General features: G+C 42.2%; 1 protein-coding gene across 1 annotated transcript in view; it reads right to left on the reverse strand.

The window, feature by feature from the left end:
• Positions 1-12,820, reverse strand: part of ZC3H6 (zinc finger CCCH-type containing 6) — a 77,240-nt gene extending 64,420 nt beyond the window's left edge. The window contains exon 1 of the mRNA XM_061431413.1: positions 11,762-12,820. Within this exon, the coding sequence (XP_061287397.1) occupies positions 11,762-11,793 (32 nt within the window). The 5' untranslated portion in view covers positions 11,794-12,820. The remainder of the gene's footprint in view (positions 1-11,761) is intronic.
• Between the last annotated feature and the right edge of the window lie 2,917 nt (positions 12,821-15,737).

Here is a 15,737-nt window from a genome sequence, read left to right on the forward strand (position 1 = left end):
ATCTCTCCTTGCTATTCTTTGGAACTCTGCATTCAGATGGGTATATCTTTCTTTTTCTCCTTTGCTTTTAGCTTCTCTTCTTTTCATAGCTGTTTGTAAGGCCTCCTCAGACAACCATTTTGCCTTTTTGCATTTCTTTTTCTTGGGGATGGTCTTGATCCCTGCCTCCTGCACAGTGTCACGAACCTCAATCCATAGTTCTTCAGCCACTCTGTCTATCAGATCTAATCCCTTGAATCTATTTGTCACTTCCACTGTATAATCATAAGGGATTTGATTTAGGTCATACCTGAATGGTGTAGTGGTTTTCCCTACTTTCTTCAATTTAAGTCTGAATTTGGCAATAAGGAGTTCATAATCTGAGCCACAGTCCGCTCCCAGTCTTGTTTTTGCTGACTGTATAGATCTTTTCCAGTGCTCAATGAGGAAAGCCTTCCTCGGTGATCAATGCAAAGAAATAGAGGAAAACAATAGAATGGGAAAGACTAGAGATCTCTTCAAGAAAATCAGATACCAAGGAAACTTTTCATGCAAAGATGGGCACAATAAAGGACACAAATTGTACAGACCTAACAGAAGATATTAAGAAGAGGTGGCAAGAATACACAGAAGAATTATACAAAAAAAAAAATCTTCATGACCCAGATAATCACAATTGTGTGATCACTCACCTAGAGCCAGACATCCTGGAGTGTGAAATCAAATGGGCCTTAAGAAGCATCACAATGAACAAAGCTAGTGGAGGTGATGGAATTCCAATTGAGCTTTTTCAAATCCTAAAAGATAATGCTGTGAAAGTGCTGCACTCAATATGCCAGCAAATTTGGAAAACTCAGCAGTGGCCACAGGACTGGAAAGGTCAGTTTTCATTCCAATCCCAAAGAAAGGCAATGCCAAAGAATGCTCAAACTACCACACAATTGCACTCATCTCATACGCTAGCAAAGTAATGCTCAAAATTGTCCAAGCCAGGCTTCAGCAGTACGTGAACTGTGAACTTCCAAACGTTTAAGCTAGATTTAGAAAAGGCAAAGGAACCAGAGATCAAATTGCCAACATCCACTGGACCATCGAAAAAGCAAGAGAGTTCCAGAAAGACATCTACTTCTGCTTTATTGACTACACCAAAGCCTTTGACTATGTGGATCACAACAAACTGTGGAAAATTCTTAAAGAGATGGGAATACCAGACCACCTGACCCGCTTCTGAGAAATCTGCATGCAGGTCAAGAAGCAACAGTTAGAACTGGACATGGAACAGACCGGTTCCAAATTGGGAAAGGAGTACATCAAGGCTGTATATTGTCACCCTGCTTATTTAACTTATATGCAGAGTACATCATGAGAAATGCTGGGCTGGATGAAGCACAAGCTGGAATCAAGATGGCTGGGAGAAATATCAGTAACCTCAAATATGCAGATGACACCACCCTTATGGCAGAAAGCAAAGAAGAACTAAAGAGCCTCTTGATGAAAGTGAAAGAGGAGAGTAAAATGTTGGCTAAAACTCAATATTCAGAAAACTAAGATCATGGCATCTGGTCCCATCACTTCGTGGCAAACAGGTGGGAAAACAATGGTAAGAGTGACAGACTTTATGTTTTGGGGCTCCAAAATCACTGCAGATGGTGAGTGACTGCAGCCATGAAATTAAAAGATGCTTGCTCCTTGAAAGAAAAGTTATGACCAACCTAGACAGCTTATTAAAAAGCAAAGGCATTACTTTGCCAACAAATTTCCATCTAGTCAAAGCTGTGGTTTTTCCAGTAATCATGTATGGATGTGAGAGTTGGACTATAAAGAAAGCTGAATGCCAAAGAATTGATGTTTTTAAACTGTGGTATTGGAGAAGACTGGAGAGTCCCTTGGACTGCAAGGAGATCCAAGCAGTCCGTCCTAAAGGAAATCAGTCCTGAATATTCATTGGAAGGACTGATGCTGAATCTGAAACTCCACTGGCCACCTGATGTGAAGAAGTGACTCATTCGAAAAGACCCTGATGCTGGGAAAAATTGAAGGCGGGAGGTGAAGGGGACAACAGAGGATGAGATGGCTGGATGGCATCACCAACTCGATGGACATGAGTTTGAGTGAACTCTGGGAGTTGGTGATGGACAGGGAGGCCTGGTGTGCTGTGATTCGTGGGCTCGCAAAGAGTTGGACACAGCTGAGTGACTGAACTGAACTGAATTTCATGAGGAGAAAAAACTCCAGTTATATTCAGCATAATCAATCATGTTTGCCCCAGATAATTAAATATATATATATATATATATATGAAAATGTTAGAGGAAAAAAAAGTTCCCTCAACTATATTGTATTCCACTAATCTCAGTGGAAAATGATCCTCTATTCACTATCGTGTGCATTACAATAGCAGTCACAGGAGCAACCTAACAACAGGCAGTGCTTAAAATGATTGTTACTGTACTCCCATGTCCTATTTTAAAAGAGAGATCAGCAAAATGTCTAATAACAAATTATAATAATTTAAGGGACAATATTTCAGATTTATCCACATATTCCAAAAGTTTAATCTATGGCTTCAGCCCTAGCTTTAGTCAAATACTGGTTTTCGCACTTGGACATTTAGCAACAGAAAAAAAAATAATGTGTGTATCTGCATTTATACTGTCAAATATGTAGGTATTTCTAACTTACATGCATTATTTTACTTTTCATTTGCTTGCACAAAACATAATTTTAAAACAGATTCCCAAGTACTCCAAGAGTACAGAAATCAACCCACAACCTCCTTTATAGGGCACAGAGGTTATAAAGAACTTAACCCCAGACACAAGCACCAGCAATCTAACATTTTACTGTCAGCTGCCAGTATTCAAGCAAAGAGGTGTTGGTTCTTCTGACCTCTTACGAATCTTCAATTAATTCCCGAATCTTCAATGAATGCCCGTAACAGTTTGAAACTTGTGTTTTCTATAGTTAAAAATGTGTAGATTTAAGTTAGTTCATTTAACTCATTTCATAATCTCTTTAAAAATAATGTGAAAAAACAGTATTCTTTATAAATTTCACTTTTAAAACATAGAAAAACCCTTAGTCATGTAAGATAAGTTTATAATGAACTCAGATGAAAATTTTCCATGATCAAGTAATACTTCAAAACAAAACCCTTTTAGTTGTCCCAAACCCAACCCAGCATCTGATACCAGATTTCCTAACTTTATAAGAAAATGGAGGCAACACAGAGTAGTGAACTGAAAGCTATGAGACACAGGCTGTGTTTCTCATGCAGCTGCTCAGTCACCATGGCCAAGTTCTGTATCCTCTAAATCTGTCTCCTAAATTATAAAATGAAGACATTAATATCTGTTCTGTCTATACGGTCCAAATGAGAGTTCATTATGAACAGCAATATATATATAATATTGAGTATCATGAGTCCTAAATCTAGGCTTTTTACTTTTGTAACACTTTCATAAACAGATTGTTATTTTTATGTAGTTTTGTAATTTTAATGATTAACTTGGGACTCCTTTTATCTAATAGCTAACTGGAATTCTTCTATATATATACATATTTTCTTGTGATGAAGATGTCTACTCAACCACAAAAAGTGTAGACTCTGGAGTCAGATTATTTGCGCTCCCAGTGATCTACTCTGCTTGTTTTGGATATTTACTAATCTCTTATTATCTGTTTCCTCATTTGTAAAAAGAGGGACTACTCCCCAAGGTTGTTGTGAAGATTAAATTCATGAAAAGCACAGAGAACAGAACCTGTCACACAGTAAGCACCAAATAAATGCTGCTGCTGCTAAGTCGCTTCAGTCGTGTCCGACTCTGTGCAACCCCATAGACGGCAGCCCACCAGGCTCCCCGTCCCTGGGATTCTCCAGGCAAGAACACTGGAGTGGGTTGCCATTTCCTTCTCCAATGCATGAAAGTGAAAAGTGGAAGTGAAGTCGCTCAGTCGTGTCCGACCCTCATCGACCCCATGGACTGCAGCCTTCCAGGCTCCTCCATCCATGGGATTTTCCAGGCAAGAGTACTGGAGTGGGGTGCCATTGCCTTCTCCAAAATAAATGCTAGCCACTGTTAATATTTTTGAGCATGAATTAACATCCCCATGTCTAATCTGCTCTGAGACTGATCAATTTCTGAATCTGAAAACCTAAACCTGGGCCACGGTGTTATACACCTCCAGGGGCATCTATGCACAAAAGAATATTCTGGCAGCCCCAGACTGAAGGACTGACCTGGCAAATTCAAAGGCACCCACCTCTTAAGTTTTGTGGTAGTTAGATTGCCAGTCTTTTCTGGTGAACACTTCGCTGCATAACAAGAGGTCGCAAACTCAAATCTCTTAAGTGGCCAGGCAGCTTACCTAATGAGGAAAGCAGACCTCGTGTGCCAAGTATGAGTGACAGGACTATGCAGGGTGGAGAACAAGAGTCAAGCCTAATGGAATTTATCTCCAGTCCTGTCAACTCTAAGAAATAATCTCATGAATGTTGCCTTTTGTCTGCTTTCTCATTGCCAATTATTTTGATCAGGTCTTCATTGCCCAATTTCTGCATTTCCACATTTTCACAGTAGCTTTGCCTTCTTTCTTCTTTCATGCTACACATCCATCCATCAGCAAATCCTATTGGTTCTACCTCCAAACCATACCAAAATCCAACCATTTTCACCTCCCTGGCGTCACTGCAGCACCTTTTTTTTTTTTTTAACCACTCTTTACCACACTATTGCCCCTCTCTGCTCAAATCCTCTGCTGCTGCTGCTGCTAAGTCGCTTCAGTCGTGTCCAACTTATGCAACCCCATAGACGGCAGCCCACCAGGCTCCCCCGTCCCTGGGATTCTCCAGGCAAGAACGCTGGAGTGGGTTGCCATTTCCTTCTCCAATGCATGAAAGTGAAAAGTGAACGTGAAGTCGCTCAGTCCTGTCCAACTCTTAGCGACCCCATGGACTGCAGCCTACCAGGCTCCTCAAATCCTCTAGTGGTCCCCAAACTATTTAGAGGGACGTCTAAGTTTCTTACAATGGCTTACAAGGCCCCACACAACTGCCCTTTTGCCCATCTAGCTTTGTCTCTTATTAGCATGTTCAAGGACTTCCCTAGTGGCTCAGTGGTAAAGAATCTGCCTGCAAGGCAGGAGACCCAGGTTCGATCCCTGGGTCAGGAAGATCCCCGGGAGGAGGGCATGGCAACTCACTCCAGTATTCTTGCCTGGAGAATCCCATGGACAGAGGAGCCTGGTAGGCTACAGTCCCAGCGGTTGCAAAGAGCTGACACGACCAATTCAGCACGCATGCACGACAACCCTTGCTCAAAATTTCTCTAGCCACACTGCTGCTAAGTCACTTCAGTCGTGTCCGACTCTGTGCGACCGCATAGATGGCAGCCCACCAGGCTCCCCCGTTCCTGGGATTCTCCAGGCAAGAACATTGGAGTGGGTTGCCATTTCCTTCTCCAACGCATGAAAGTGAAAAGTGAAAGTGAAGTCGCTCAGTCGTATCCAACTTTTAGAGACCCCATGGACTGCAGCCTACCAGGCTCCTCCGTCCATAGTTTTTTCCAGGCAGGAGTACTGGAGCAGGGTGCCCTTGCCTTCTCCGTAGCCACACTGCTCCCTTGATTTTTTCTTAATTACATGAAGCTCATTCCTGGCTCCAGTCTCTGTTCCCTTTATCTGGAGTGTTCTTCCCCCAGATGTACTACACTTGGATTGCTTTCATTTGAGGGCTTGGCTCAAATGCTTCTTTTTCATTAAGTGCTTCCCTAAATAACTCTATTTAAAATAGAAACATCCTTCCTAAATGCAAAGGACGCCCCATCTCCCTTTCTGCTTATCTAACACATTTGTTTTTAATGTTTAGTGTCTTTCTCTGTCTCCAAAGAAAATGTAAGCTCCACTAGGTAAAGAATTTTTTCTTTACTGCTGCTGTCCAGAATAATACATATTAAATACAGGGTGCTTGATATTTAATAAGAATGACTGAAAGCTACCTAACTTCTTCTACTGATCTCCCCTTCCATACTTTCTTCTTTCCCCCAGGTATCGTATCATCTGATCATTTTCCTGCTTACAAAGCTTTGATGAGATCTTTACATCCTTGATCTGACTCCTAATTCATTTCATCCTTTTCCTCATTCCCCAAAGTCTGTTGTACACATTTCACATACTAACACTTTTATCATCCCCGACCCTACCATGCCATTTCATTTCTTCAAGCTTCTCTTATATTTCTGCCTCCGCTTAGCCAAACTTTTACTCATCCTCCAGACCCAGTTATTTCATACCTCCCTGAGGCCCCATTTATGCCACCACTGCTCGAAGTCTCTACCTCCATTCTGGTGTTAAAAATAACTATGTATTTATCAATCTGTTTCTCCTACTAGATCATAAGATCCTGGAGAGCAAGATCAGTGATATTATATTCAGATTTTTTTCCACCAATGCTTAACACTATATTTGGCATAGAAGTCTTTTCAATGAAAATTTAATGAACAAAATTTAAAAGTGAATTAAACAATTCATGAGGGGCTAGAAGAAAAACGTCTTCATAAAAGTCAAAGTGCTTTCCACATCAAACCTGAACATGAGGTATACCTTGAGTGCTTTACATTTGCTAAAGAAAAACTCATTTTGACAGTTTTGATAGTAAATTAGTAGATTCGGGAATCAAAAATAATAATAGTGTTTCCGTTTTGCAAGATGAGTTCTGGAGATTGGCTGCACCACAATGTGAATATACTTAACACTACTGAACAGTACACTTAAAAATGGGTTTATTAAAAATAAACAGAAGCAGGAGGAGGAATCGGATGAAGGCAGGTATAAGATAAATAAGTACTAAGGCTGTTATGTAGGAAATGGCAACTCACTACAGTATTCCTGCCTGGGAAACCCCAGAGGAGCACAGTCCATGGGGTCATAGAGTCAGATACGACTGAATGACTGAGCATCCATGAACACGCACAGAGATGTAATGTACAATAAGATAAATGTAATTAACACTGGTGGATGTTATATATGAAAGTTAAGAGTAAACTCTAAGAGTTCTCATCAGAAGGAAAAGAATATTGTTTTCTATTTCTTTAATTTTGTATTTATATGATGGATGGTCACTGAACTTACTGCCATAATAATTTCATCATGTATATACAATCAAATCATTATGCTGTACTGCTTAACCTTATAGTGTTGTATGTCAATCACACTCAATAAAACTGGAAGAATATATAAATTAATTAATTGCCTAGTGAGGGGAGACACTTACTCCAGTAAACATATTTGCAAACCAGATGATGTGTAGGGCATCAAAGTGAATTCCAATGTAAGAAAAGCCATCTGCAATTTTTTTTTAATTAAAATTACTGACTTCTTAAAGTAGAAGAGTTTGGAAGTAATTCAGTTCAACCACCTTATTTCACAAACAAGAAAAATAGTCATGGAAAAGAAAAGAGCATTAACCAACCTAGAGGAAAAACTAGGATCAGAACCAAGGTTTTATTCAGAATACAGGGCTGTCTTAAATATACCACATTACAATCCCAAACAATTCAAGAACTAAAGGCTAGAATTTATTGAATTAATTCCCCATACTTAACTAATGAAGAGTTAAAAATAACATTTTAGGTAGGAGTTTGTACTCCTGAATTCTCACCAGGGCTCTATTTGTGGGACCTCAGACAAATCACTGAGCATTGCAATACTGTATTACCTCATGGGATTAATGTGAGAATCAAAGGAAAGCCCAGTTACAAAAGAAAAGTGTAACCATCTTCATCCTCATCCCTTCACACTCTGGTGTCAGGTTTCAATCACTATGTGAGGGAGGGAAAGGAACAGTTCATATAAACTAGTACAGTTCTGACTAGCTGGAGTTTTGCTATTCTGGGTTTACATGAGGAAGAAAGGAAAGCAGGGAGAGAATGGGAAGGTGGGAAGGTTGTTCCTAATGGGCAAAGAATACCCTCCTTCCAAAGGAAGGTACTGGGAATCCCTGGTGGCTCAGCAGTGAAGAAATCTGCCTGCAATGCAGGAGACACAGGTTGGATCCCTGAGTCAGGAAGATCCCCTGGAGTAGGAAATGGCAACCCACTCCAGGCTTCTTGCCTGGAGAACCCGTGGACAGAGGAGCCTGCCGGCCTACAGTTCATGGGGTCGCAGAGTCAGACACAACCCAGGACGAGCACAAAGCAAAGTACTAACCACACCTCCTATCAACTAGACTCTGAGACTCACAAACTTTCATACAATTCATGTTAAAATTATCTTTTTTCCTAGTGTAGGGCCTATAAAACTTTTTACCTTTAGCATATTTCTAAAAATTATGTAACAGTTACTTGGGTGTATATTTTATCTTTCCTTCTCAACTGCAGATGTGTTCAGCAGGGACTCACAGTATCAAGCCTTTAAGAGTTATTTCTGAGTTGTTTTTATTAGGTCAACATTTCAGCTGAAATATAAAGGTAGGCACCTGGAGTTGTGCTTAAAAGAACTGGATGAAAGGGAAGACCTGAATGCAAAGAGAGACAAGAACTTTATCTCCCTTTGTCTTGCCCAACTCCTTCTCCCTTCAATGATTTAATTCTAAGCAGAAGTCCTCTACTAAAAGCCTACAGAGCCACAAGTTTATTTATAGGTAATTTTATATTCATAACACTTTATAAAAATACAATGTTTTCACTCCAGGAATGAAACTATTTAAAGGAAAGTACAAATGGGCATTTTCTAATAAGTTTACTCTTTGGGCAAACAAATTTTATGCAAAATGTTCACCATATAAAACAATTTTTTAAAAGAAAAAAATTGTGCATTCTGTGAATTTCCACTTACACGTAGAATTTCATGTAAACTATCATAGTAATATTTTAATTTGTATGATTATAGCAATTGAAAATAAAAATCAGATTTAACTTTTTTCCTGCACTCACACAATATACCTTAACTTTCAAAGTATCAGAATTGAGACAAATGCCAAGCTCCAAATACCAGAAGTCATATATCTTTCCCACCTAATTCACGGAAATTTTTACTACAGTATAAAGTAACTATAACATGGAAACAGAATATTTGGGGATTCCACAGATTAGTCCATTTTTTCCCACAAATTTCTTAAGTACTACCAAGGGACCTTATAAAAACTACAGATTACAATCCTTCCCTAGAGATTCTGATTCAGTTGCTCTGGGCAGGACAAAAATCTTTATTCCTCAAAGTGATTCTGATGGTTAGCTAAGATTAATATTGATCTCGTAGAATGGTTTTCAATTTGGTACATACTAGACCTACTGAGCGACTTGACTTTCACTTTTCACTTTCATGCATTGGAGAAGGAAATGGCAACCCACTCCAATGTTCTTGCCTGGAGAATCAGGGACGGGGGAGCCTGGTGGGCTGCCATTTATGGGGTCGCACAGAGTCGGACACGACAGAAGCGAATTAGCAGCAGCAGCAGCAGCAGCAGCAGCAGCAGCAGCAGCCCTACCTAAGGGCTTCCCTGGTGGCTCAGATGGTAAAGTGTCCGCCTGCAAGGTAGGAGACCGGGGTTCCATCCCTGGGTCGGGAAGATCCCCTGGAGAAGGAAACGGTAACCCACTCCAGTACTCTTGCCTGGAAAATTCCATGGACGGAGGAGCCTGGTAGGCTACAGTCCATGGGGTCGCAAAGAGTCGGACACAACTGAGTAACTTCACTTTTCACCTTTCAGACCTTCCTGAGGAGCTTTAAGAAATCTTCAGCTCAGACCAATGGAAATGACTTCAATACTTTTTAAAAAGGTCCGCAGAGAAGGATGAGAACCTCCTCTGCACATTAAGAAACTAAGCTTGCTCAAGTTCACAAAGCTGAAGATGGCAAAGTTGGGAGTTAGAACCATTTCTCCCAACTCCTAGTTCACTTTGTTTTTAAATAGTTATTTTTCGTACAGGTTGACCAAAACAGGTGTGAAAAAGAAAAATCTATATTCTTGCCTCAGAAAAATACTGTCATTTAACAAATGGATAAATTAAAACTGAGCTAATCTTACTGCTTCAGAAATCACCAGAAAAGTTTTCTTAATCCTAATACAAAACAATAAAAAAAAAATACTAAATACAGTACTGCTTAATCTTTAGTTCCTACTACTAATCTGGTTATATATATCTTACAAAGAACTGTTTAAAATTTAATTTTTAACTTCTGACTCAGTAATTTTTTTTTGATTCGTATTTTAAAACAAATTATTTTTGAAGTCTGGCATCACTGGTCCTTACTAGCAAATTAAATCAAGATCTGTAAATTTGGCAACATGGCTTCTTCCTTATGTAGAATACATAATTCTTCATACTGAAGTTGCTCTGTGAACTAACAGAGTTCCTTCTTCCACACAAATGAATTTTAGGCTGCATTAGCAAAACTTCCATCATTGGTTTGTCCACAGATCCTCAGAGTGCGAAACTTGTCAAAGTATTGATTAACCCCTTTCAAGAATTTTCTCATTTTAGTAACAGGATAATGGAAAATAATTATGAAAAATGTGTCAAGTGCAAGCTTACCTGCCCGTAATTTTTCTAAGAGCATTTTGACTTTCTAAAAATTACATGTTTACTTGACTTGCTTTCTGGTGACCTACATTGATTATTACAGTACCAAAACTGTTAAAATAACATTTTTATTCCTCTCAAGGTTGTCAGATGTTTTGATATTTCAAATTCCTGGAATGTTTGTGATTTCTGCTTTTAGATTTAAAAGTGTTTGGTATACTTTACCAAAAGCAGGTCACATTACTCCACAAGTAAAATTTCAGCAATCTGTATACAACCTAGAGTACAATGTACACTTTTGATTAATTCATTTGCAAAGGAGTAATTTGCGAGGTTCTGGATCTTTTAAATATTCTAAACAAGAATCAGATGCAATGGATTTTGTTCCAGCAGTTTTAATGAATGAAAGCACACCCTTTCTTTTTTATTAAGTTGGATAGCAACAGAAATTAAAAAACTAACCAAAAGTTAAGTGCACTATTTAAAATATGTAAACACCCCCAAACCGTTCCTTGGAACCAAGAATGGGCCTCTTAAGTCACAGTAAAAACTAAAAAAAACCCCCAAATCTCAGATAAATGTTTAAATGATACATAGTATTTAGAAAATCGGGCTAGACTGGACGATCCATGGAGTTCGCACAGTAGGAGAAAACTGTGCTACACTGAGCAGGCTTGCAAAATCTTAACTATTTTGTATTCAACATCTGAAACTTGCCATTTCCAATTGCGAGAGGTAAGCCTGTAACAGATACTCGGCTTTTGGGATTGCTTAAATTTTTTCCTAAAAAGAGATCAAAAAAAAAAAAAAAAACAAAACACGCATGTTTATTTTCAGGAGCTAGGGTCGAAGTCAAAAGAAATCACCAGTTACTGACAATTCTTGGCGGGTCCTCGTTGTGCAGGGAGGCCGGAGCCCGCACCGGGTGCCGCCTCCTCCGAGCGCGGGCTGGACCTCAGCCCCGAGCCGCGCGCAGCAGCCGCCCGGCGCCGCCGCCGAGCCCGCCCGGGGGCGGGGGGCTCGCACGTGCGACCGGGGGCGGGGCCGGCCGGGAAGGCCCCCGCGCGGGAAGGCGGGCGCGGCCGGGCCGGCCTCCCCGCGGCCGCGGGCCCGGGCTTTCCGTCCGGGCGCACGTCACGGGAACGGATGGAGCCACACAGAGACGTCTAAGTCATGCAGGAGGCGCGCGGCCCCGGCCCGCTCCCGCCGCCCCAGACCCCTCCTCTCCGCCGACAGAAAGACAGACAAGAAGGGTTCCCGACCTGTCGTGCCCTGCATGTTCAGAGTCTGTCATGTTTGGTCAAGAACGGGGCGGGGCTGGAGGGCAGGTCTGCGAGGCCGGCGGCGGCGGGGCGCGGGGAGAATCCCTGCGCCGCCTGCGGGTACCTGTTCCCGGCCGCCGCCGGGAGGTGACGAAGTGGTAAAAACTCACGGTTACTAGTGAGCGACACAGACACAGACTTTCCAGTCTATTAACAACCACGCCAGAGAGGTGGGGCTCTAACTGCAAACACTGGGCCACGGCCCCGCGCTGCCGGCGCTGCCGCTTTAGTCTCTATTCGCCGCCGGTGGCTGAGGCTTGGGAGCGGGCGGGCGGCGCGCAGCGACGCGGGGATTTGGACAGTGGCCGTAACGGTGATTTCTCCTCACCAACATGGCGGCACCCGAGACAGGCGGCTCGATAAAATGGCGCCTGCCGCAACACCTAGCCCGGGACTAAAGGGCAGGAGAGATTCCTCCGCGTGCCGCGGCCCTTGCCCAGCCCGCCGGGGCCGAGCGCGCCGGCCATTGGAGGACGCGGCCCGTCAATCACCTTCGAGAGCGAACTCTCCCGCTTCCCCTGCGAAGTGGCGGAGGAGGCAGTCTCTTATGGCGGGGCCGGGCGGCGCCTGGAGTAGTCAGCGTGGGGGAGGCGTCCCGGGGGATCCGCTGTCCTTCCGCGCCTCCCGGCCCGGTCCGCGGCGATTCGCGGTTTTCTCTGCGAGACTTCGCCTCCAGAAGATAGGGAGTTACAGACGTGCCCTACCGAACGGGCCCCATAAAGCCATTATCCGCACGCGGCTGCCGAGTCGTCATTTAAAAAAAGAAAAAACCTTCGTTGCTTAAGTAATGGAAAAATGTACTTTCTCCTTCAAGGTTGTAATGAATATCTCTTCTTGTACAACAACGATTCCTGGGTCGGGAAGATCCCCTGGAGAAGGGCATGGCAGCCCCTCCAGTGTTCTTGCCTGGAGAACCCCATGGGCAGAGGAGCCTGGCGGGAAAAGAGTCTGACACTACTGCGCGACCAACCACAACACAAACACAACAACGTTTAACATGCAGAATCAAAAGGAAAGACGACATTTAAAAAAAAATAATAATCATTTTTTGAGAAAAATAGCTTGGCATGTAGCCTTTTCTGATATTTAATCCTAAATTTACCTCTCTGGTTAATAATGACAGAACACTCGCTAAAAGAATCAAAATAATCACTATTCTATATGCAAAACATATGAATAGTTTATAAATAAAACAGCTATCATATTTCTTTACACTTCTGGACGGAGAGTTCATGAAATTCTCTAGGCCAGAATACTGGAGTGCTCAGCCTTTCCCTTCTCCAGGGAATCTTCCCGACCCAGAAATCCAACTGGAGTCTTCTGAATTGTAGGCGGATTCTTTACCAACTAAGCCATCAGGGAAGCCCCCGTCTTTAGAAAAGGAATTTTTAAAGGACCATTTTGGCCTAGTGTGCTACTTAGTTTTGAAGAAATGTCCTTGTTTTTTCACTACCATGATGGATTGATTGGTCCTCTCAGATATCTGACTTCCTGTGGGTTAAATGTGTTTTGTAGTGTTGTAGGAGGAAACAGACAGAACAGGCTCCATCTTGAAAGCAGGACTCCATCTTGGGCCGGACTGTGGACTTTGAGCTGTATGCCCAGTATCTATGGAAACAACATACCAACTAGAAAACCAGGCCCCGTGAATGGAAGAACCCCAGGGCTCACACCTAGACTCTCCATTGTCTAAAAGAATACCCTAATTATCTGTGTAACCAAATAGAATCATAAATTCTATTATGCTGATTGGGGTATGACCACAGGCCTATTGATAATTGTCCACGGTTAACTACCTAGGCTTAAGCCATATGAATCACGGGTTAACTTTGAAAATATCTTTCTCTTCCTTTGTTCAGACTAGTTTCAGGGAATTTGGGGAGGTGGGTTTGGCCACGTACACTTAGGGTATATAAGGTTTTCATAAAAACTGGTCAGGGTCCTTGGCTAAGAGTAGACTCTGCCTTGGGCCCGCCGGTGTAATAAACTGCACTCCACTATCTGCATTGTCCTGAATGAGTTTGTTTCCCGGAACTCATGGCTACAACAGTGCATTTAGAAGCAATTGCGATTAGATTTTAAATTTTGAAATGTGGATATACATATTGAAAAATAAATCACATTTCTTTTTTTCTAAGTTGAATGAAGCCATGGACAGGAGTTGTACACTGGTGGATTATTCTGCAGGCACGCCCCACTTTTGGATGTGATACATTTCTAGAAATCTTTCAAAAGCAGATACATTTTGTCTGGAGTAACAATAATTAGCATTTTGGAGTTACATTAGAATTTGAATGCTCAGTCCCTCAGTCGTGTCTGACTCTTTTGTGACCCCATGGACTGTAGCCCACCAGGCTCCTCTGTCCATGGAATCCTCCAAGCAAGAATACTGGAGTGGGTTGCCATGCCCTCCTCCAGGGCATCTTCCTGACCCAGGGATGGAACCCAGGTCTCCTGCATTGCAGGTGAGTTCTTTACCATCTTAGATCTTACTGTAGCTAATGGGAGTGACCATGTGGGTGGTGGGCAGGGCAGGAGGCATGCTCCTTTAAGGTATGTGTTTGGAATCTAGACATGCTCAGAGATGTCAAATAAAACATTTAAGGTGAAGACTAAACCAAACTAAACTAAAACTAAACTTTTTTTTTTTTTTAATTATTTATGGCTGTGCTGGGTCTTCGTTGCTGCGCAGGCTTTTCTCTAGTTTTGGTGAGTGGGAGCTTCTTTCTGACCCGTGTTCCTTTGGTTCTCCCACAATACCAGAGTGTCTCTCAGGGACCTAAAAGCCATTCATTTGAAATGTAATCATCAGAAAAATAAGCCTCTGCTGCTGAGTCTCTGTAGGAAGAGGGGTCTAACTTCCGTCATGGCCAGCAGGCAGATACAGCTGGATTAAAAGAATTTACAATTAAAAGAATTAATGAAAAGAATTGCCCAACCCAATCACTGCAGATGATGACTGCAGCCATGAAATTAAAACACGCTTACTCCTTGGAAGGAAAGTTATGACCAACCTAGACAGCATATTAAAAAGCAGAGACATTACTTTGCCAACAAAGGTCCGTCTAGTCAAGGCTATGGTTTTTCCAATGGTCATGTATGGATGTGAGAGTTGGACTATAAAGAAAGCTGAGTGCCGAAGAATTGATGCTTTTGAACTGTGGTGTTGGAGAAGACTCTTGACAGTCTCTTGGACTGCAAAGAGGTCCAACCAGTCCGTCCTAAAGGAGATCAGTCCTGGGTGCTCATTGGAAGGACTGATGCTAAAGCTGAAACTCCAATACTTTGGCCACCTGATACAAAGAGCTGACTTATTTGAAAAGCCCCTGATGCTGGGAAAGATTGAGGGCAGGAGGAGAAGGGGACGACAGAGGATGAGATGGTTGGATGGCATCATCGACTCGATGGACATGGGTTTGAGTGGACTCTGGGAGTTGGTGATGGACAGGGAGGCCTGGCGTGCTGCAGTCCATGGGGTCACAAAGAGTCAGACACGACTGAGCGACTGAACTGAACTGAACCCTTTGTAATTTTGCACGTTTGCCTTGCCCCTGCCGCTGCCACTTAGTTTTGTGTTTAAAAAAAAAAAAAAAAAAACAGCTTTATGGGTAAAGTATATGCTATAAAATCCACCCATTCTTAAATGTACAATTAAGCGACTTTCAGTAAATTTACCAAGTTGTGCAGCCATTTCGAGCATTCCGTTTTAGAACATTCCATCAACCCAAGTGCCTATGTCCTGTCTTGCCACCCCTACCCCGACGCAGACACTACTCTACTTTCTATCTATAGATTTGCTTTTTCTAAACATTCGATCTAAATTGAATTATACAATATATGTTTCTTCATCCTACATTCTTCCTTTAACGTGCCCAATCACTTCTGCACAAGTCGAAATGGAGCTCAGTTCTTTCCT

The sequence above is a fragment of the Bos javanicus genome, chromosome 11 (genome assembly GCF_032452875.1).
Source record: "Bos javanicus breed banteng chromosome 11, ARS-OSU_banteng_1.0, whole genome shotgun sequence".
NCBI classification, from domain to species: Eukaryota; Metazoa; Chordata; class Mammalia; order Artiodactyla; family Bovidae; genus Bos; species Bos javanicus.